General features: G+C 48.4%; 1 protein-coding gene across 1 annotated transcript in view; it reads left to right on the forward strand.

Annotated features, from left to right (window-relative positions):
• The window catches only part of LOC121534169 (histone deacetylase complex subunit SAP130), a 56,308-nt gene that overhangs the window by 11,389 nt on the left and 21,439 nt on the right, over positions 1-23,480 (forward strand). Inside the window, 16 exon segments of the mRNA XM_045205589.1 lie at positions 4,348-4,424; positions 6,866-6,898; positions 7,224-7,694; positions 8,124-8,318; positions 8,572-8,671; positions 9,131-9,669; positions 10,347-10,471; positions 11,768-11,915; positions 14,063-14,132; positions 16,008-16,112; positions 16,419-16,889; positions 17,033-17,311; positions 17,548-17,728; positions 20,891-20,992; positions 21,123-21,355; positions 21,358-21,498. Of these exon segments, the coding sequence (XP_045061524.1) occupies positions 4,348-4,424; positions 6,866-6,898; positions 7,224-7,694; positions 8,124-8,318; positions 8,572-8,671; positions 9,131-9,669; positions 10,347-10,471; positions 11,768-11,915; positions 14,063-14,132; positions 16,008-16,112; positions 16,419-16,889; positions 17,033-17,311; positions 17,548-17,728; positions 20,891-20,992; positions 21,123-21,355; positions 21,358-21,498 (3,270 nt within the window).

Below are 23,480 nucleotides of genomic sequence, written 5' to 3' on the forward strand. Positions count from 1 at the left end.
TACTAGTCTGTTCAACCTCTCTTTCGTATCGTCTGAGATCCCCAGAGATTGGAAAGCTGCCACGGTCATCCCCCTCTTCAAAGGGGGTGACACTCTAGATCCAAACTGTTACAGACCTATATCCATCCTGCCCTGCCCTTCGAAAGTTTTTGAAAGCCAAGTTAACAAACAGATCACCGACCATTTCGAATCCCACCGTACCTTCTCCGCTTTGCGATCTGGTTTCCGAGCTGGTCATGGGTGCACCACCGACTCAATTCTCTGTGTATATCAATGATGTCGCTCTTGCTGCTGGTGACTCTCAGATCCACCTCTACGCAGACGACACCATTTTGTATACATCTGGCCCTTCATTGGACACTGTGTTAACAAACCTCCAAACAAGCTTCAATGCCATACAACACTCCTTCCGTAGCCTCCAACTGCTCTTAAGCGCTAGTAAAACTAAATGCATGCTCTTCAATCGAATGTTACATTTACATTTTAGTCATTTAGCAGACGCTCTTATCCAGAGCGACTTACAGTTAGTGATTATTATTTTTTTTTTTTATACTGGCCCCCCGTGGGAATCGAACCCACAACCCTGGCGTTGCAAACGCCATGCTCTATCAACTGAGCTACATCCCTGCCGGCCATTCCCTCCCCTACCCTGGACGACGCTGGGCCAATTGTGCGCCTCCCATGAGTCTCCCGGTCGCGGCCGGCTGCGACAGAGCCTGGATTCGAACCAGGATCTCTAGTGGCACAGTTAGCATTGCGATGCAGTGCCTTAGACCACTGCGCCACTCAGGAGCTAGCACCCGCCTGCCCGACTAGAATCACTACTCTCGGCGGGTCCGACTTAGAATATGTGGACAACTACAAATACCTAGGTGTCTGGTTAGACCGTAAACTCTCCTTCCAGACTCACATTAAGCATCTCCAATCCAAAGTTAAATCTAGAATCGGCTTCCTATTTCGCAATAAAGCCTCCTTCGCTCATGCTGCTAAACGTTCCCTCGTAAAACTGACTATCCTACCGATCCTTGACTTCGGCGATGTCATTTACAAAATAGCCTCCAACACCCTACTCAGCAAATTGGATGTAGTCTATCACAGTGCCATTCGTTTTCTCACCAAAGCCCCATATACTACCCACCACTGTGACCTGTACGCTTTTGTTGGCTGGCCCTCACTACATATTCGTCGCCAAACCCACTGGCTCCAGGTCATCTATAAATCACTGCTAGGCAAATCCCCGCCTTATCTTAGCTCATTGGTCACCATAGCAACACCCACCCATAGTCTGCGCTCCAGCAGGTATATCTCACTGGTCATCCCCAAAGCCAACACCTCCTTTGGCCGCCATTCCTTCCAGTCCTCTGCTGCCAATGACTGGAACTAACTGCAAAAATCTCTGAAGCTGGAGACTCTTATCTCCCTCACTAACTTTAAGCATCAGTTGTCAGAGCACCTTACCGATCACTGCACCTGTAATTAGCCCACCCAACTACCTCATCCCCATATTGTTATTTATTTTGCTCATTTGCACCCCAGTATCTCTATTTGCACATCTATCACTCCAGCGTTAATACTAAATTATAATTGTAATTATTTTGCACTATGGCCTATTTATTGCCTTACCTCCATAACTTACTACATTTGCACACACTGTATATAGATTTTCTGTTGTATTTTTGACATTGTTTTTTACCCCATGTGTAACTCTGGTGTTGTTGTTGTTTTTATCGCACTGCTTTGCTTTATCTTGGCCAGGTCACAGTTGTAAATGAGAACTTGTTCTCAACTGGCTTACCTGGTTAAATAAAGGTGAAATAAAAATAAATAAATAAAAATAGCAGGAATCAAAATAATGCATAACAGGCTATTACTGTTGACCAAATAATAGTTTTAAAACAATCTACAGGAACGTTGTGTAGCAAAATCACAGAACATTACCAACATACACAGCATACTTTTGTAAGAAGGCGGCAATGTTGGTGTTGGTAATATTTGGTTGATCGTCCCAACTCTAAAAAGGAGTGCACTATATAGTGAATAGGGTGCCATTCTCTGGTCTAAAGGAGTGCACTATATAGGGAATAGGGTGCCATTCTCTGGTCTAAAGGAGTGCACTATATAGTGAATAGGGTGCCATTCTCTGGTCTAAAGGAGTGCACTATATAGGGAATAGGGTGCCATTCTCTGGTCTAAAGGAGTGAACTATATAGTGAATAGGGTGCCATTCTCTGGTCTAAAGGAGTGCACTATATAGGGAATAGGGTGCCATTCTCTGGTCTAAAGGAGTGCACTATATAGGGAATAGGGTGCCATTCTCTGGTCTAAAGGAGTGCACTATATAGTGAATAGGGTGCCATTCTCTGGTCTAAAGGAGTGCACTATATAGTGAATAGGGTGCCATTCTCTGGTCTAAAGGAGTGCACTATATAGGGAATAGGGTGCCATTCTCTGGTCTAAAGGAGTGCACTATATAGTGAATAGGGTGCCATTCTCTGGTCTAAAGGAGTGCACTATATAGGGAATAGGGTGCCATTCTCTGGTCTAAAGGAGTGCACTATATAGGGAATAGGGTGCCATTCTCTGGTCTAAAGGAGTGCACTATATAGTGAATAGGGTGCCATTCTCTGGTCTAAAGGAGTGCACTATATAGGGAATAGGGTGCCATTCTCTGGTCTAAAGGAGTGCACTATATAGTGAATAGGGTGCCATTCTCTGGTCTAAAGGAGTGCACTATATAGTGAATAGGGTGCCATTCTCTGGTCTAAAGGAGTGCACTATATAGGGAATAGGGTGCCATTCTCTGGTCTAAAGGAGTGCACTATATAGGGAATAGGGTGCCATTCTCTGGTCTAAAGGAGTGCACTATATAGTGAATAGGGTGCCATTCTCTGGTCTAAAGGAGTGCACTATATAGGGAATAGGGTGCCATTCTCTGGTCTAAAGGAGTGCACTATATAGGGAATAGGGTGCCATTCTCTGGTCTAAAGGAGTGCACTATATAGTGAATAGGGTGCCATTCTCTGGTCTAAAGGAGTGCACTATATAGGGAATAGGGTGCCATTCTCTGGTCTAAAGGAGTGCACTATATAGGGAATAGGGTGCCATTCTCTGGTCTAAAGGAGTGCACTATATAGGGAATAGGGTGCCATTCTCTGGTCTAAAGGAGTGCACTATATAGGGAATAGGGTGCCATTCTCTGGTCTAAAGGAGTGCACTATATAGTGAATAGGGTGCCATTCTCTGGTCTAAAGGAGTGCACTATATAGGGAATAGGGTGCCATTCTCTGGTCTAAAGGAGTGCACTATATAGGGAATAGGGTGCCATTCTCTGGTCTAAAGGAGTGCACTATATAGTGAATAGGGTGCCATTCTCTGGTCTAAAGGAGTGCACTATATAGGGAATAGGGTGCCATTCTCTGGTCTAAAGGAGTGCACTATATAGGGAATAGGGTGCCATTCTCTGGTCTAAAGGAGTGCACTATATAGGGAATAGGGTGCCATTCTCTGGTCTAAAGGAGTGCACTATATAGGGAATAGGGTGCCATTCTCTGGTCTAAAGGAGTGCACTATATAGTGAATAGGGTGCCATTCTCTGGTCTAAAGGAGTGCACTATATAGGGAATAGGGTGCCATTCTCTGGTCTAAAGGAGTGCACTATATAGTGAATAGGGTGCCATTCTCTGGTCTAAAGGAGTGCACTATATAGGGAATAGGGTGCCATTCTCTGGTCTAAAGGAGTGCACTATATAGTGAATAGGGTGCCATTCTCTGGTCTAAAGGAGTGCACTATATAGGGAATAGGGTGCCATTATCTGGTCTAAAGGAGTGCACTATATAGGGAATAGGGTGCCATTCTCTGGTCTAAAGGAGTGCACTATATAGTGAATAGGGTGCCATTCTCTGGTCTAAAGGAGTGCACTATATAGGGAATAGGGTGCCATTCTCTGGTCTAAAGTAGTGCACTATATAGGGAATAGGGTGCCATTCTCTGGTCTAAAGGAGTGCACTATATAGGGAATCGGGTGCCATTCTCTGGTCTAAAGTAGTGCACTATATAGGGAATAGGGTGCCATTCTCTGGTCTAAAGGAGTGCACTATATAGGGAATAGGGTGCCATTCTCTGGTCTAAAGTAGTGCACTATATAGGGAATAGGGTGCCATTCTCTGGTCTAAAGTAGTGCACTATATAGGGAATAGGGTGCCATTCTCTGGTCTAAAGGAGTGCACTATATAGTGAATAGGGTGCCATTTGGGACGCGACACATTCCCTAAATTGTATGTTGTGATCTGTGACGTATATATCAAAACTAACACTGTTTGTGATGAACGGTTCCCCGGCGGGAGCAGGTGAGGACAGTAGTGGTGATGTGGACCATCCGACCAGCAGCAGGAGTGGAAGGAGAGAAGACAGATCCTACACCCAGGTCAGTGGATACTCTAGTTCCCTCAAACTCTGGACCTCCAAGCCAGTTCCACTGTGTTTTTTTCATCGTTTCCCTCTAATCAGGGACTGATTATAGACCTGGGACACCAGGTGGTGTAATTAATTATCAGGTAGAACAGAAAAAGCAGCAGGCTCCGGACCTCGTAGGGTCAGAGTTGAGTACCCCCTGCTGTAGGGGATAGGGTGGCTCCGGACCTCGTAGGGGCAGAGTTGAATACCCCCTGCTGTAGGGGATAGGGTGGCTCCGGACCTCGTAGGGGCAGAGTTGAGTACCCCCTGCTGTAGGGGATAGGGTGGCTCCGGAGCTCGTGAGGGTCAGAGTTGAATACCGCGGGGAAGGTGACCTCGCCCCCTGCTGTAGGGGATAGGGTGGCTCCGGACCTCGTAGGGTAAGAGTTGAATACCCCCTGCTGTAGGGGATAGGGTGGCTCCGGAGCTCGTAGGGTCAGAGTTGAATACCCCTGCTGTAGGGGATAGGGTGGCTCCGGACCTCGTAGGGTCAGAGTTGAATACCCCCTGCTGTAGGGGATAGGGTGGCTCCGGACCTCGTCCCCTGCTGTAGGGGATAGGGTGGCTCCGGACCTCGTAGGGTAAGAGTTGAATACCCCTGCTGTAGGGGATAGGGTGGCTCCGGACCTCGTAGGGTCAGAGTTGAATACCCCCTGCTGTAGGGGATAGGGTGGCTCCGACCTCGTAGGGTCAGGAGTTGAATACCCCTGCTGTAGGGGATAGGGTGGCTCCGGACCTCGTAGGGTCAGAGTTGAATACCCCTGCTGTAGGGGATAGGGTGGCTCCGGACCTCGTAGGGTCAGGAGTTGAATACCCCTGCTGTAGGGGATAGGGTGGCTCCGGACCTCGTAAGGGTCAGAGTTGAATACCCCTGCTGTAGGGGATAGGGTGGCTCCGGACCTCGTGAGGGTCAGAGTTGAATACCCCTGCTGTAGGGGATAGGGTGGCTCCCGGACCTCGTAGGGGCAGAGTTGAATACCCCTGCTGTAGGGGATAGGGTGGCTCCGGACCTCGTAGGGGCAGAGTTGAATACCCCTGCTGTAGGGGATAGGGGTGGCTCCGGACCTCGTAGGGTCAGGAGTTGAATACCCCCTGCTGTAGGGGATAGGGTGGCTCGGACCTCGTCCCCTGCTGTAGGGGATAGGGTGGCTCCGGACCTCGTAGGGTAAGAGTTGAATACCCCTGCTGTAGGGGATAGGGTGGCTCCGGACCTCGTAGGGTCAGAGTTGAATACCCCTGCTGTAGGGGATAGGGTGGCTCCGGACCTCGTAGGGTCAGAGTTGAATACCCCTGCTGTAGGGGATAGGGTGGCTCCGGACCTCGTAGGGGCAGAGTTGAATACCCCTGCTGTAGGGGATAGGGGTGGCTCCGGACCTCGTAGGGTCAGAGTTGAATACCCCTGCTGTAGGGGATAGGGTGGCTCCGGACCTCGTAGGGTCAGAGTTGAATACCCCCTGCTGTAGGGGATAGGGTGGCTCCGGACCTCGTAGGGGCAGAGTTGAATACCCCCTGCTGTAGGGGATAGGGTGGCTCCGGACCTCGTAGGGGCAGAGTTGAATACCCCTGCTGTAGGGGATAGGGTGGCTCCGGACCTCGTAGGGTCAGAGTTGAATACCCCCTGCTGTAGGGGATAGGGTGGCTCCGGACCTCGTAGGGTCAGAGTTGAATACCCCCCTGCTGTAGGGGATAGGGTGGCTCCGGACCTCGTGAGGGGCAGAGTTGAATACCCCCTGCTGTAGGGGATAGGGTGGCTCCGGACCTCGTAGGGGCAGAGTTGAATACCCCCTGCTGTAGGGGATAGGGTGGCTCCGGACCTCGTAGGGTCAGAGTTGAATACCCCCCTGCTGTAGGGGATAGGGTGGCGCCCGGACCTCGTAGGGTCAGAGTTGAATACCCCTGCTGTAGGGGATAGGGTGGCTCCGGACCTCGTAGGGTCAGAGTTGAATACCCCCTGCTGTAGGGGATAGGGTGGCTCCGGACCTCGTAGGGGCAGAGTTGAATACCCCCTGCTGTAGGGGATAGGGTGGCTCCGGACCTCGTAGGGTCAGAGTTGAATACCCCCTGCTGTAGGGGATAGGGTGGCTCCGGACCTCGTAGGGGCAGAGTTGAATACCCCTGGTCTAGTTGATAGTGTACATGTATTTGTTCGTTCCAAATGGCACCATGTTTCCTTTTATAGGACACTTGTTTTGACCAGTGCCCACAGAGTGCGATTTGGGACATAACCTATAATGTACAGATAACATGAACTGCACTTTCTCTATTTTCTCATTCATTGCAGGCTTTTTATTGTCCTGAATTCGCCATCAAACTCTTTAGTCCAAGACTAGGCTTAATCTGTCCCAGAATCCACCCCGATATGTCTTAAATCCCCATGAGGATAAGAAAGTTAATATTTCATCCCACACCCAGGTCCAGGTTCAGACCCACAACCTGCAGTCCCAGGTCCAGGTTCAGACCCACAACCTGCAGTCCCAGGTCCAGGTTCAGACCCACAACCTGCAGTCCCAGGTCCAGGTTCAGACCCACAACCTGCAGTCCCAGGTCCAGGTTCAGACCCACAACCTGCAGTCCCAGGTCCAGGTTCAGACCACAACCTGAGTCCCAGGTCCAGGTTCAGACCCACAACCTGCAGTCCCAGGTCCAGGTTCAGACCCACAACCTGCAGGCCCAGGTCCAGGTTCAGACCCACAACCTGCAGTCCCAGGCGGGTACACCTGGCCAACCTGTCACCGTGTCCAACCCTCCTGTCCACCTACTGCAGTCCCAGGCGGGTACACCTGGCCAACCTGTCACCGTGTCCAACCCTCCTGTCCACCTACTGCAGTCCCAGGCGGGTACACCTGGCCAACCTGTCACCGTGTCCAACCCTCCTGTCCACCTACTGCAGGCCCAGGTGGGTACACCTGGCCAACCTGTCACCGTGTCCAACCCTCCTGTCCACCTACTGCAGGCCCAGGTGGGTACACCTGGCCAACCTGTCACCGTGTCCAACCCTCCTGTCCACCTACTGCAGTCCCAGGCGGGTACACCTGGCCAACCTGTCACCATGTCCAACCCTCCTGTCCACCTACTGCAGGCCCAGGCGGGTACACCTGGCCAACCTGTCACCGTGTCCAACCCTCCTGTCCACCTACTGCAGGCCCAGGTGGGTACACCTGGCCAACCTGTCACCGTGTCCAACCCTCCTGTCCACCTACTGCAGGCCCAGCCTGCTGCCCTCATTGACGGGCAGATGAAGGTATGAACTCTCCATGGCTCTGTCCCAAATTGTGCCCTTTTCGCTATTTAGTACTATTTAGTACACTACCAGGGCTCTAGTTGAAAGTAGCACACTATAAAGGTAACAGGGTGCTATTTAAAACACCCCATTTCCCTCTCTCCCCTAGCCTGATCCCAGATCTGTGTGTGGTGTATAGCCAACTATACAAGACGACGCGAACACATCTGGAACCAGGCTATCATCTGATTGAGAACTCACCCAGTCAGAGTGGAAAAGTTGATACCCCCAAGTGTCCAAAAATATAGATTTACAAATTGATTGATGGTCTATGTTATCTCTACCTTAAATCAAATCTATGTGTTTAGGACAGCAAATATCATAGAAAAAAAACTCAACGTTTTAAGAGGACTAATAAGATTTCGGTGTGTTTTTTTTCTTCTCCCCCAGGCTGCCCTGAAATCGCTGATGCCCAGTCGTCTCATCGCCCCAGCTCCAGTCTCCAGCCAGGGCCAGGGGGGCCACATCCCTCTTCCTCTGCCCCCCAAGGTGCAGCCTGCCCTGCCTGGCCACATCACTGTCACCCTGGAGAGCAACATTGCTCCCATCTCCTCCATCCCTGTCGCGACCATCAGTGGACAGCAGGTGACTACATAGCCCTGATACATTCTCATTGACTCTGGTCTGTGATCATTGTTTTGGAAAACGCTTTATAATAACGTTCAGGAATAAGCCATTAGGGACCGGTTTCCTGGACACATATTAAGCCCCAGTCAACAGACTTATCTTTGTTGAAAATGTGTTTTTAGTCCAGGTCTAGGGCTTAATCTGTGTCCAGGAAACCGCCCCATAATGCTTGAGTAACGACTGATGTTTTTTTGTCCTATTCTTAATTCAGGGCCACTCCGGTAACCGGCATCACCTCATGGCAGCTAATATCCAGATAATCAGAGCTCCTTCTGTTCCTCAACACACATTCACCTCTCACCTACCCAGAGGTATGTACTGTACCTCCCTCTCACCCACCCAGAGGTATGTACTGTACCTCCCTCTCACCTACCCAGAGGTATGTACTGTACCTCCCTCTCACCCACCCAGAGGTATGTACTGTACCTCCCTCTCACCCACCCAGAGGTATGTACTGTACCTCCCTCTCACCCACCCAGAGGTATGTACTGTACCTCCCTCTCACCCAGCGTTTTGGGGCCCCTAAGCGACATCTGGTTTGAGGCCCCTAAGCGACATCTGGTTTGAGGCCTAGCCCCCACTGTTCCACAACAAACATTCACTTCCCATTTACCCTAAGCCTATATTACTGTCAGGAGGGGAAACTTTTGACATTCTATTTTTGCTGGCGTGTTGCACTCCTCTGGCTCGGCCTCTAGAGGGAGCTCTTACCCTCTGCCTTTTGTTCTGGAAGATGTTCTCTAATCAACGTTGTGCTGTCTGTCTTCCAGGGGCGGTGGCTGCAGCAGTGATGTCCAGTTCTAAAGGGCCTGCTGTTCTCAGACCAGCATCAGGGGTCAGTGCAGGCCCTGTTCTCAGACCAGCATCAGGGGCCAGTGCAGGCCCTGTTCTCAGACCAGCATCAGGGGCCAGTGCAGGCCCTGTTCTCAGACCAGCATCAGGGCCCAGTGCAGCTGTTCTCAGACCAGCATCAGGGCCCAGTGCAGGCCCTGTTCTCAGACCAGCATCAGGGCCCAGTGTAGCTGTTCTCAGACCAGCATCAGGGGCCAGTGCAGCTGTTCTCAGACCAGCATCAGGGCCCAGTGCAGCTGTTCTCAGACCAGCATCAGGGCCCAGTGCAGGCCCTGTTCTCAGACCAGCATCAGGGGCCAGTGCAGGCCCTGTTCTCAGACCAGCATCAGGGGCCAGTGCAGGCCCTGTTCTCAGACCAGCATCAGGGCCCAGTGCAGCTGTTCTCAGACCAGCATCAGGGCCCAGTGCAGGCCCTGTTCAGACCACAGTACACCACATCACCCACCAGACTATTCAGGTACTTACCCCAGTTTTATTACAGATCAATGGCATTGTTATGGTGGGAGAGTTTACAGATCAATGGCATTGTTATGGTGGGAGAGTTTACAGATCAATGGCATTGTTATGGTGGGAGAGTTTACAGATCAATGGCATTGTTATGGTGGGAGAGTTTACAGATCAATGGCATTGTTATGGTGGGAGAGTTTACAGATCAATGGCATTGTTATGGTGGGAGAGTTTACAGATCAATGGCATTGTTATGGTGGGAGAGTTTACAGATCAATGGCATTGTTATGGTGGGAGAGTTTACAGATCAATGGCATTGTTATGGTGGGAGAGTTTACAGATCAATGGCATTGTTATGGTGGGAGAGTTTACAGATCAATGGCATTGTTATGGTGGGAGAGTTTACAGATCAATGGCATTGTTATGGTGGGAGAGTTTACAGCTCAATGGCATTGTTATGGTGGGAGAGTTTACAGATCAAAGGTTAACTTGCACACCGTGTCTTTCTCATTGGTGGTGCAGGAAATGACTGCCCCGGTGTTGGAGTTTCTTCATTATAACAAAGATAACTCCTGCGTTCATGATTTTCCCTCTGTAGTTGTTTGTGTTGACAGTTCAGTCAGTCATGTAGAGAAACATCGTGTGACATACAACGCTTGATACTCTCCCTCTCTTCTTCCTCCTCAGTCTCGTCCCCCTGTCACCAGCACTACAGCGGTCCTTCCCACAGTAGTGGACCCCATCTCAGCCACCCGGAACCAGTCCCCTGTCATCAACCCAACGGTCACCCGCTCTGCAGAGATGCTGCATGGGTAAGTGGCCCAAATGCTATCCTAGCATTAAAAAGGATAGTGTGGGATTTTGGCCCTTTATCTACTTACCCAGAGTCAGATGAACTGATGGTCAGGGCTCTAAATTAAACATTTTTCATTGGTAGCAGTGGTGCTCCCGACTTTAAAAAAAGTTAGGAGCACCAGAAAATAAGATTGTGATGTAGCCTACGTGAATTCCATCTACTTCCGAAGCACATGTTGTGCCCTAGAAACGAATATGTAACCCTGTAAATACATTTGTTTATTATAAAAAAGCTAAACTGTTGATACGAATATCTGTCATTGAAATTAAAAAGTCATTTGTGTAATATTAGGTTTCTACATTGTGTTAAAAGCATTATTTTCCTATTGAAAAGTGTACACTATCTCTTTTATAAAAAGCATCAAGGTTGATGAGGACATGCAAGAGATCGGTCATTCATTCATTGCTGAGATCATTGATCTCCTGAAGAAAACATCCCCTTTCCTTTGTTTCTGTGTCCCCGATGTTTGGATAAACTAAAGTTAACAGGTTGTTAGCCAGCTAGCCAATGAGGTAACATGACTGAACAAGGTGTAAAACAAAGGCAGCCCGCGAGTAGTTTTATAACGGCCTGCTTTATGAATGTAAAATGCATGCAAATATATATATATATATATAATATATAGACTTCCCTTTAACCACCTGTATAAATGACAAAATGTGTGTTTGTGCCCACAATGTTTAGAATTCAAATTTGAAGTTTATTGACCATGTATAATATATTGAAACAATACCCACCAGAGCTCTCACATTAAAGGGATGGTGGGTTGATGATGTCGCATTAAAGGGATGGTGGGTTGATGATGTCGCATTAAAGGGATGGTGGGTTGATGATGTCGCATTAAAGGGATGGTGGGTTGATGATGTCACATTAAAAGGGATGGTGGGTTGATGAGGTCGCTTTAAAAGGGATGGTGTGTTGATGATGTCGCATTAAAGGGATGGTGTGTTGATGATGTCACATTAAAAGGGATGGTGGGTTGATGATGTCGCATTAAAAGGGATGGTGGGTTGACGATGTCGCATTAAAGGGATGGTGTGTTGATGATGTCACATTAAAAGGGATGGTGGGTTGATGATGTCACATTAAAGGGATGGTGGGTTGATGATGTCACATTAAAGGGATGGTGGGTTGATGATGTCGCATTAAAGGGATGGTGGGTTGATGATGTCACATTAAAGGGATGGTGGGTTGATGATGTCACATTTAAAAGGGATGGTGGGTTGATGATGTCTTGTGCTCCCTCCTCCAGGCATCCAGGGCTGACCATCCACCCTCCTCCGGCCACCATCAGTATCCAGCGTCCCCAGGGGGCCAGGGACACGGCCACACGGATCAACCTGCCCTCCCACCCTGCCATATGGGGGCAGAAACCCCAGCCCCCCCACACCATGACACAGGTCAGAACCTGGTGAAGATAAATATTTACCTTTGGCTCTATACTCCAGCATTTTGGATTTGAGATCAAATGTTTCATATCAGGCAACAGAATAGAATGTCACCTTTTATTTTAGGGTATTTTCATATGCATATCTGTTTTACTATTTATAAATGAAAGCACTTTTCCCTGTTGCAGGAAATGTTTAACTTGCATAGTGTATTTGAGGTTTAAAGAGGCTTCTGAAGTTTAATTTACACTTCGAAATTTCAGACTTGATTTTCCCTTACGAAAAATGTATAATTGTCCTGCTGTAGCAAACTGGCTCAAATTAAGATCCTACATCTGTATTTGGACAAAATTCACTTATAGTGTATTAAAATAAAAGTGACTCCAAAATGACAATACATTATTCACCATTCACTTTCTATTGGGCAAAATACAGTTCGAAACACGGCAGGTAGCTTAGTGGTTAAGAGCGTTGTGCCAGTAACCGAAAGGTCGCTGGTTCTAATCCCCGAGCCGACTAGGTGAAAAATCAGTCGATGTGCCCTTGAGCAAGGCACTTAACCCTAATTGCTCCTGTGTAGCTAGGGGTAAAGTGACTATGCATAGATAATAAACAGAGAGTAGCAGCAGTGTAAAAACAAAGGGGGGGAGTCAATGTAAATAGTCCGGGTGGCCATTTGATGAATTGTTCAGCAGTCTTATGGCTTGGGGGTAGAAGCTGTTAAGGAGCCTTTTATGACCTAGACTTGGCGTTCTGGTACCGCTTGCTGTGCGGTAGCAGAGAGAACCCAGTGGGTGACTGGAGTCTTTGAGATTTTTTTGGGCCTTCCTCTGACACCGCCTGGTATAGAGGTCCTGGATGGCAGGAAGCTTGGCCCCAGTGATGTACTGGGCCGTACGCACCCTCGCCTGTAGTGCCTTGCGGTCGGAGGCCGAGCAGTTGCCATACCAGGCAGTGATGCAACCAGTCAGGATGCTCTCGATGGTGCAGCTGTATAACTCTTTTGAGGATTTGCCAAATATTTTCAGTCTCCTGAGGGGGAATAGGCTTTGTCTTGCCCTCTTCACGACTGTCTTGGTGTGTTTGGACCATGACAGTTTGTTGGTGATGTGGACACCAAGGGACTTGAAAGTTCTCGACCCGCTCCACTACAGCCTCGTCGATGTGGATGGGGGCGTGTTCGGCCCTCCTTTTCCTGTAGTTCACGATCAGCTTCTTTGTCTTGATCACGTTGAGGGAGAGGTTGTTATCCTGGCACCACACTGCCAGGTCTCTGACCTCCTCCCTATAGTCTGTCTCAGACAGGAGGGGACTAAGCATGCACCCCTGAGGGGCCCCCGTGTTGAGGATCAGCGTGGCGGATGTGTTGTTACCTACCCTTACCACCTGGGGGCGGCCCGTCAAGAAGTCCAGGATCCAGTTCCAGAGAGAGGTGTTTAGTCCCAGGGTCCTTAGCTTAATGATACGCTTTGTGGGCGCTATGGTGTTGAATGCTGAGCTGTAGTCAATGAACAGTATTCTCACATAGGTGTTCCTCTTTGTCCAGGTGGGAGAAGGCAGTGTGGAGTGCAATAGAGATTGCATCATCTGTGGATCTGTTGGGGCGGTATGCGAATTGGTGTGGGTCTAGGGTTTCTGGGATGATGGTGTTGATGTGAGCCATAACCAGCCTTTCAAAGCACTTCATGGCTGCAGACGTGAGTGCTACGGGTCGGTAGTCATTTAGGCAGGTTACCTTAGTGTCCTTGGGCACAGGAACTATGGTGGTCTGCTTGAAACGTAGGTATTACAGAGTCAGTCAGGGAGAGGTTGAAAATGTCAGTGAAGATGTGTGTGTGTGTGTGTGTGTGTATGTATGTATAAGTGTTTTCATTTCTAAACAGTAAAACGGATATGTATGAAAATACCCTCAAATAAAAGGTGACATTCTGGACGGTCGGTCGCCTCATGAAACATTTGATCTCAAATCCCAAATGGTGGCGTATAGAGCCAAATGTAACAAAATGTTAGCTTCACTGTCCAAATACATACGGAGGGGAGGGTAAGATGCTCTGTGGTTGTTCTCCTCAAGTCTTGTTTTCTGTTTGTCAAATGCTGCTCTATTGAAGGGTGACACTACGACGTAGACATAGAAGAACATATATTACCTTGTATTACAGAAATCCATCTTCGGTAGTGGGACTCCGGTGGCTGCAGCAACAGTGGCGCCGATTCTAACCACCACCACAGGTAAGGAACACCCACAGAGATCCTTTTTAAATCACTTGAATGAATATTTTAATATGTAATTCTACGAGGCCACCATTTCTAGGACCCATATTCACAAAGAGGCAGAGGAGGAGTGCTGATCTACGATCCGTTTAGCCTTTTTAGATCAGAATGTAAATAAAATGACATGGACATTTTAAAGAACAACTGCCCCTAAAAATCAGCCTATTTTAGAGGCCTCCCTGTTATAGTTTTAAAGCTAATTTCCTACCATTCTATACATTTACATTATTTAGCAGACGCTCTTATCCAGAGCGACTTAGTGAGTGCATACATTATTATTAATTTCATACTGGCCCCCCGTGGGAATCGAACCCACAACCCTGGCGTTGCAAACGCCATGCTCTACCAACTGAGCTACATCCCTGCCGGCCATTCCCTCCCCTACCCTGGACGACGCTGGGCCAATTGTGCGCCGCCCCATGGGTCTCCCGGTCGCGGCCGACAGAGCCTGGATTCGAACCAGGATCTCTAGTAGACCACTGCGCCACTCGGGAGCCCTATACATTTTGCCATAGTTCATGCTATCTCAGTGACTCGAACATGAGTGACTCAAACATTTTAAAAGGTCATTCTACTCCAAAATGAATTAAAATAAAATAATGCTGGGCTGTTGGTATAATTATTAGTTTAAATTATTTTGACATATTGGACCCATATAGCCTATGCATGGTCCGTATTATAAGGTATGCTATTAGAAAATAAGCATTATCGCTGGCTATAAATAAATAGGCTGAAGCATGAGGTTGTCTATCTGCATTCACCCTATTGGACTAATCATTAGCTAGATCCCAAATGTGATATTTAAACTAGTTGGCAGACATGTTATGTCCCCAAAAACGTGCATAAACACAGTAAATATAATGTAGGCCTACCTGGGTAACTTGGGGTAAACCGCTGGCGGGGTAAAATGCCCCCTGCCTGTACTTCTCACAGAAACCCCTTCATGTCACCATTTACCCCCCAACACTTTCCCTTGCTCAACTAAAAATGGAATCTGTCTCATCACAATTTAAGTCACCCCCCAAAAAATATTTTGAGTTTGGGTGGCATTTTACCCCAAGTTACCTTACAATTGACCCATGTTACAAACTTGCTTAAACATGCTGCTGCTGAAAACGGGTGCAGTTTGCTCTTTTAGGAGTTCAGAAATAAAGTAGGAATGGAAACCCCCTCTTTCTAATATTTATCTCGCATAGAACACACAACAACAAGCCGACCAGGTAAATAGATAAACTATTTTTACTATGGGGTTGTCAAGATTGTTCTATTCATTACTCATTTTGTTTGCAGAGGAAAAGTAAATGTGGAATGCTTTTTTAGCGTCTTCAAAGTGCGCCTCATCAGATTGTTATTTCTTTTATGCTCCATATTTTTGGGGGCGTGGCGGCAGTGATTTTGCCAATGGTGTAGCGCCATATATAAACTGCAGCGGAAACACTGCCTCAAACCAACTATACATTCTATACACATTTTGAAAGCATTTAATGAGAACTAAAAGGTGCACATGAAAATATTCTCTCATTTACATTGTCATTTATTGACGGCCCCTAATTAGCCACGGAGATGGGGCTAGCCAAAGTCAAACCACCAGCCGGCTGAAGCTAATTGGCTAAATAATTTGGCTAACTCTTTCCGCCTTGCGAACACACACGAGACCCACATCAAACCACAGCCCGAAACCAACTCACGTTTGAATGGCCGCCGACATTTCTTAATGAACCAAATCTAAAAAACGAGGCCAAGTCAGGAAGTACAGTCGCCCTTTTTAACGATTCCTCGTTGAAACGAATGGTATTCTCTTTCCCATGATCCTCTGTACCTGTCCTCTTTCAGGCACTGCGCCGCACACCCAGATGACCAGCGGTACTGTCGTCACCATGGCGATGACCTCCCACTCCTCCCATGCCACAGCAGTGACCACCTCTACCATCCCAGTTGGTGAGTAACAGCCGGTATAAAACTCAGATGCAGTGAAAGCTAGTGCACAAAATACTCAGACACATTCAAAGCCACTAGTGGGCTTTTTTGCATTCATTATTTATTTCCTTTAAAGAGTATTTCCATCTTTACTTCCATTAAATCTTTTAACTTTGAAACTGCGTAGAAGTGCTCTCATAGTTCCTCATTTTGGATAATCAGCCTATTTGAGCTCTGTCTATTCCTACCACTCTCCTGTCTCATAATCCCCATCCTCTGTTGTATCGACAGCTAAAGTGTATTTCTTTCATTATGTTGTACCAACAGCTAAAGTGGTGCCCCAGCCCATAGCCCACACCTCCCCCCGTGTCCAATCAGACTACCAGCCCATAGCCCACACCTCCCCCCGTGTCCAATCAGACTACCAGCCCATAGCCCACACCTCCCCCCGTGTCCAATCAGACTACCAGCCCATAGCCCACACCTCCCCCCGTGTCCAATCAGACTACCAGCCCATAGCCCACACCTCCCCCCGTGTCCAATCAGACTACCAGCCCATAGCCCACACCTCCCCCCGTGTCCAATCAGACTACCCGGCAGAGAGGACCAACCTGATCTCCATCTCTGGCCACCGCTCCTCTCCTAACCCTGTCGCCATCGAGGGCAGGAGTGACAACAGGCCGTCTGGACCGGTGCACTTCCAGTACTTCCTGCCCACCTACTCCTCTTCTCCGTACCCCATGACACACACCTACGCCCCCATCACCAGCTCTGTGTCCCCCACCAGACAGTACCCAGGTAAACACGTCAACACTTTTGAATTTAACTTCATTCAATTGACTCTGGAAAACCTTGCCCAATACACAAAGAGTAAATACCTTAAGGATCAGTCGGCATAATCTCCCAGGTCTGCTTGACTGACACCCTGCTCCTCTCCTCAGCGACGCCCCAGACCCCTAGCTCCGCTCAGCCCAGCCAGCCTGCTGTGGCTGTGGCCACTACTGTCCACCTCAACCCCATGCAGCTGATGGCCGTGGACAGGATTGGTCTACAGTCTGCACAAATCAGCACCCAGGGAATCCAGCCTCAATCAATGGGAGCCCAGGGCATCCAGCCTGCACCAATGGGAGTGCAGGGGTTGCGTAGCTCTGGTCCAATCGGCACACAGGGGATTCAGCAGGCACCAATCGCAGGGCAGCAGTCTGAGCCCAAACCATCTGGTAATCTACAGTATACTAACGTTTAACATGGCCTCAAGAAGCAGCATATCCTACTTGAAATATTGAATATGTCCCACAGGGACCACAAACACATACTGAAAATATTGTACAAATATATACTTTGGATAAAACGTCTGCTCAAGGTGATGTGATTTGAATGATAATTGATCAAATCTATATGATAAGTCTATGGCTGTACATCTGAACCTGTGTTCTGTCCTGTGTCTGTTCTGCAGGGATATTATTGGCTGAAGGCGGTACGTTTGTGGGTGGTCCTATGGGCAGCCCGTTCGGCGCCACACAGCCTAATGCTACCACTGTACAGACACACCCCCAGGGCGGAGTAGGAGTCGGAGCTCCCCCCCTGGTTCCCTCCCCTCGACCCAGCATCCTCCGCAAAAAGCCGGCCAATGAGGGGTGAGTCAATCAGTCGGTCAATTAATGAATCGATCTGCCGGCCAATGAGGGGTGAGTGAGCCTCTGAGCCCAGGGTCACGGGAACTCAGTCCGGCTTTCAAAGTTGTAATAGTAGAATGCACAAGCTGCAATTTAGAACTCGGGCAGTGCATCATCAGTTTTCCTCTTGTCATGATTGGTCCTCTGTAGCTCAGCTGGTAGAGCACGGCGCTTGTAACGCCAAGTTAGTGGGTTCGATCCCCGGGTCCACCCCATACACAAAAATGTATGCACGCATGACTGTAAGTTGCTTTGGATAAAAGCGTCTGCTAAATGGCATATTATATTATTATGTCAGTCGTCGCAGACCTTAGAGAGCCTATTTATAACTTGTCAGAAATGTCCAGATCAACTAACTAGCTAGGTTTTTTTTTAGCCTACAGATTTTGTTGTAACGTTCGAGTCACTCAAATATCACATGAATACACATGAGACATGACAAAATGTGTAGAATTTCAAGAAATAAGCTTTAAACCTGCAAAATGTTCTCTCCGCCAACAAGAGGGGGGGAGGTGGAACACTTGGTGTTATATGAACAGTGCTTGTGCCCATAGAAACAGAACAGTGCTTGTGCCCATGGAAACAGAACAGTGCTTGTGCCCATAGAAACAGAACAGTGCTTGTGCCCATAGAAACAGAACAGTGCTTGTGCCCATAGAAACAGAACAGTGCTTGTGCCCATAGAAACAGAACAGTGCTTGTGCCCATAGAAACAGAACAGTGCTTGTGCCCATAGAAACAGAACAGTGCTTGTGCCCATGGAAACAGAACAGTGCTTGTGCCCATAGAAACAGAACAGTGCTTGTGCCCATAGAAACAGAACAGTGCTTGTGCCCATAGAAACAGAACAGTGCTTGTGCCCATAGAAACAGAACAGTGCTTGTGCCCATAGAAACAGAACAGTGCTTGTGCCCATAGAAACAGAACAGTGCTTGTGCCCATGGAAACAGAACAGTGCTTGTGCCCATGGAAACAGAACAGTGCTTGTGCCCATGGAAACAGAACAGTGCTTGTGCCCATGGAAACAGAACAGTGCTTGTGCCCATGGAAACAGAACAGTGCTTGTGCCCATGGAAACAGAACAGTGCTTGTGCCCATGGAAACAGAACAGTGCTTGTGCCCATGGAAACAGAACAGTGCTTGTGCCCATAGAAACAGAACAGTGCTTGTGCCCATAGAAACAGAACAGTGCTTGTGCCCATAGAAACAGAACAGTGCTTGTGCCCATAGAAACAGAACAGTGCTTGTGCCCATAGAAACAGACGTGGTGTGCGCCGGATGTTCCCCAATGCTGAGTGAAAAAGTTTGGGAACCCCCTGTCATAAACAAGCATAAGCCCACGTGCTTAGTGAGTAGCCAGACAGTCTTTATATTTCAAGTCTAGCTAACTTGTATCTATTTGCTCGTTAACGAGGTAGGACCGTTTAACTGTTATGAACGCACCCTCCTGTCCGTCTCCCAACTGTTTGAACAACATAGCCCGTTCACTTTGTTTAGATGTTGAAATCAAGTGGCCTACCTGCATAACAAGATGCTTATTTCTCTGAATTAGAACTAGTTGCCAATTGCTTATATTAATGAATATTTTTATGCTAGTTGCACCTTTCTAAAACACAGACTAGACAGCTGGCACATGACAGTATGTGGCTAAAATACTGCTAGCGGTACTGCGCGACAAAAACGGAACATTCATTTTCCACAATCATGTTCATTGATACTCCCATTTTAGTAGGGTCTGCTCTGTTCTACATGTTGGGAGTTGAGACATAATAAAGGAATAGGTACAAGGGGAATCGACCGATTTCTGTTGGACCAAGCCTCTAATGCAAATAGTGAGTTGAAACTGCTTGTTGTCATAGAGGAAGACGTGATCTTTCCTCTTTATTGTGGGTGGCAGGGGGAGGGGCTTGGTGTCTGTGGAGAGGGAAGGTGTAGAGAAGGAGGAGGGGCTTGGTGTCTGTGGAGAGGGAAGGTGTCCAGAAGGAGGAGGGGCTTGGTGTCTGTGGAGAGGGAAGGTGTACAGGAGGAGGAGGGGCTTGTTGTCTGTGTGAGAGGGAAGGTGAAAAGAAGGAGGGGCTTGTTGTCTGTGTGAGAGGGAAGGTGCACAGAAGGAGGAGGGGCTTGTTGTCTGTGAGAGGGAAGTTAAACAGCACAGAAGGAGGAGGGGCTTGGTGTCTGTGAGAGGGAAGGTAAACAGGACAGAAGGAGGAGGGGCTTGGTGTCTGTGAGAGGGAAGGTAAACAGGACAGAAGGAGGAGGGGCTTGGTGTCTGTGGAGAGGGAAGGTAAACAGCACAGAAGGAGGAGGGGCTTGGTGTCTGTGGAGAGGGAAGGTAAACAGCACAGAAGGAGGAGGGGCTTGGTGTCTGTGGAGAGGGAAGGTAAACAGCACAGAAGGAGGAGGGGCTTGGTGTCTGTGGAGAGGGAAGGTAAACAGCACAGAAGGAGGAGGGGCTTGGTGTCTGTGGAGAGGGAAGGTAAACAGCACAGAAGGAGGAGGGGCTTGGTGTCTGTGGAGAGGGAAGGTAAACAGCACAGAAAGAGGAGGGGCTTGGTGTCTGTGGAGAGGGAAGGTAAACAGCACAGAAGGAGGAGGGGCTTGGTGTCTGTGGAGAGGGAAGGTAAACAGCACAGAAGGAGGAGGGGCTTGGTGTCTGTGGAGAGGGAAGGTAAACAGCACAGAAGGAGGAGGGGCTTGGTGTCTGTGGAGAGGGAAGGTAAACAGCACAGAAGGAGGAGGGGCTTGGTGTCTGTGAGAGGGAAGGTAAACAGCACAGAAAGAGGAGGGGCTTGGTGTCTGTGGAGAGGGAAGGTAAACAGCACAGAAGGAGGAGGGGCTTGGTGTCTGTGGAGAGGGAAGGTAAACAGCACAGAAGGAGGAGGGGCTTGGTGTCTGTGGAGAGGGAAGGTAAACAGCACAGAAAGAGGAGGGGCTTGGTGTCTGTGGAGAGGGAAGGTAAACAGCACAGAAGGAGGAGGGAGACGAGACCAAAAAGACATAAACGTTCATAAAAAACAGAAAAAAACCTTGATCGTTGCCTTGATTGTTGCACTATAACATGAATTTGAGTTAATTCGATATCGCCCAGCCTAACATTCCCAAACTGCTGTTGTGTGTTTTTAGGTGTGTTGTTGGTAAGAATCTGATCCCGGTGGGGCCTGGTGAGGCTAACAGCGGCAGAGTGGAGGGAGGAGTGAGAGGACCAGGATCACCAAAACCTGCAGGGTGAGCCTTTAGAATAATCAACCAATATATAGGGTGCCATTTGGGACACATCCAGAGTCGTATGAATCTAACATACCTCTCTCCCTCCCTGTCAGAGTGACTCTAACATACCTCTCTCTCTCCCTGTCAGATTGAAGCCTAAAGCAGAGGTCCACATGACCATGGTGGCTCCTCCAATCCAAATCATGGCTGCAGTGGAGGCTCTACCTTCCCAGGGAGGAGGGGAGCAGCAGGCGGTCTCCTCCCCAGCCCAGCAGCATCTATCCCAGGCTATCCCCTCCAACCTGCTGGCCCCCCCTGGTCCGCCACCCCCGTCCCAGCCCAGCTCCTCTGCCCTGCCGGCTGCCATGGCCGTGACACCCCCGGCCCCGCCTCCATGGCCAATACAGTCGCCTCCCCCACCCAGCCCGCAGCCAGTAGCACGGCAGCATGCAGCGGCGGCGGCTCCGCCCACACAGAGGTCAAGATCAAGCAGGAGGCAGAGTCTATGGAGATGTGTCAACCAGGTAACTATGGTAACGTGTATATGTTTCTTTCCCATAATACCTCACGTCCTTTCTCCTTGCCTGTAGTCCCTCCTCTTGGACCTTCTTCTCCGATGCGTTTTGAGAAGAGGGCGAAGAGAGGATGTGAGGTAGGGGTTGTAACGATTTTTTTTACGATCGCGTCATCTAGCGACGATGGTGACGGATGTTGACCTTGGATGACGACACACTGTCTGTCTGGCTCACCGTTTTAAAATCTTTAATTTCCCTTTTTCTCCCTAATCCCCGTTTTAGATTTGAATGTGACCTGTTGGCCTAGGCACAGCCTCCTCTTTCATGATCAACCATCGAATGAATCTAATAGGCCTAACGGAGTTCCATCTCAGGAAGTTATTAGTGAATAGCCTGAATAAAAACCTAGTATAGAAATAATGAGAAGGAGAACAAACCTATTGCAAGATGGACTAATCCAATAGGAAGTTCAAACAAACCTGACACGTTTCTGCTTTACGTGAACAAAGTGTAAGCAGTATAAATTGTGCCGTCATACAATCCCTCCTGGCAACCCCAAACAGCCAATAAAAATAGGCTACTGTCAGGAGAACAAGAAATACATTAAGGGTGAGTCTGTGGTGTCTCACAAACAACAAGAATCAGATAATAATTTGTTTTATTTAGCCTATAACATTCTTTCTAACACTTGAATGAACATTGGCTTTATGCTAAACACTAAAAGGTATATTATTCTTAGGCTATGCCTTTTGCCTATCCAAGTTAAGGCTGAAATTAAAGATCTCAGAAATGTTCCATACACACATTTGTTTACATCCCTGTTAGTGAGCATTTCTCCTTTGCCAAGATAATCCATCCACCTGACAGGTGTGGCATATCAAGAAGCTGATTAAACAGCATGATCATTACACAGGTGCACCTTGTGCTGGGGACAATTCAAGGCCACTTTAAAATGTGCAGTTTTGTCACACAACACAATGCCACAGATATATATAAAAAAAACTCTAAAATGTGCAGTTTTGGCATGCTGACTGCAGGAATGTCAACCAGAGCTTTTGCCATAAGCCGCCTCCAACGTTGTTTTATAGAATTTGGCAGTACATCCAACGGGCCTCACAACCGCAGACCACGTGTAACCACGCCAGCCCAGGACCTCCACATCCAGCTTCTTCACCTGCGGGATCGTCTGAGACCAGCCACCCGGACAGCTGATGAAACTGTGGTTTTGCACAACCCGAAGAATTTCTGCACAAACTGTCAGAAACCGTCTCAGGGAAGCTCATCTGCGTGCTCATCGTCCTCACCAGGGTCTTGTCCTGACTGCAGTTCAGAGTCTAACCGACTTCAGTGGGCAAATGTTCACGTTCTCGATGGCCATTGGCACGCTGGAGAAGTGTGCTCTTCACAGATGAATCCCGGTTTCAACTGTACCGGACAGATGGCAGACCGCATGTTTGCTGATGTCAATGTTGTGAACAGTGTGCCCAATGGTGGGGTTATGGTATGGGCAGGCATAAGCTACGGACAATTAACACAATTGCATTTTATCGATGGCAATTTGAATGCACAGCGATACCGTGACGAGATCCTGAGGCCCATTGTCGTGCCATTCATCCACTGCCATCACCTCATGTTTCAGCATGATAATGCACGGCCCCATGTTGCAAGGATCTGTACACAATTCCTGGAAGCTGAAAATGTCCCAGTTCTTCCATGGCCTGCCTACTCACCAGGCATATTCCAGTACCCGCCAATATCCAGCAACTTCGCACAGCCATTGAAGAGGAGTGGGACAACATTCCACAGGCCACAATCAACAGCCTGATCAACTCTATGCAAAGGAGATGTGTCGCCTTGCATGAGGCAAATGGTCACACCAGATACTGACTGGTTTTCTGATCCATGCCCCTACCTTTTTTTGGAAAAGGTATCTGTGACCAACAGATGCATATCTGTATTCCCAGTCATGTGAAATCCATAGATTAGGACAT

Source organism: Coregonus clupeaformis, chromosome 20 (genome assembly GCF_020615455.1).
Source record: "Coregonus clupeaformis isolate EN_2021a chromosome 20, ASM2061545v1, whole genome shotgun sequence".
NCBI lineage: Eukaryota > Metazoa > Chordata > Actinopteri > Salmoniformes > Salmonidae > Coregonus > Coregonus clupeaformis.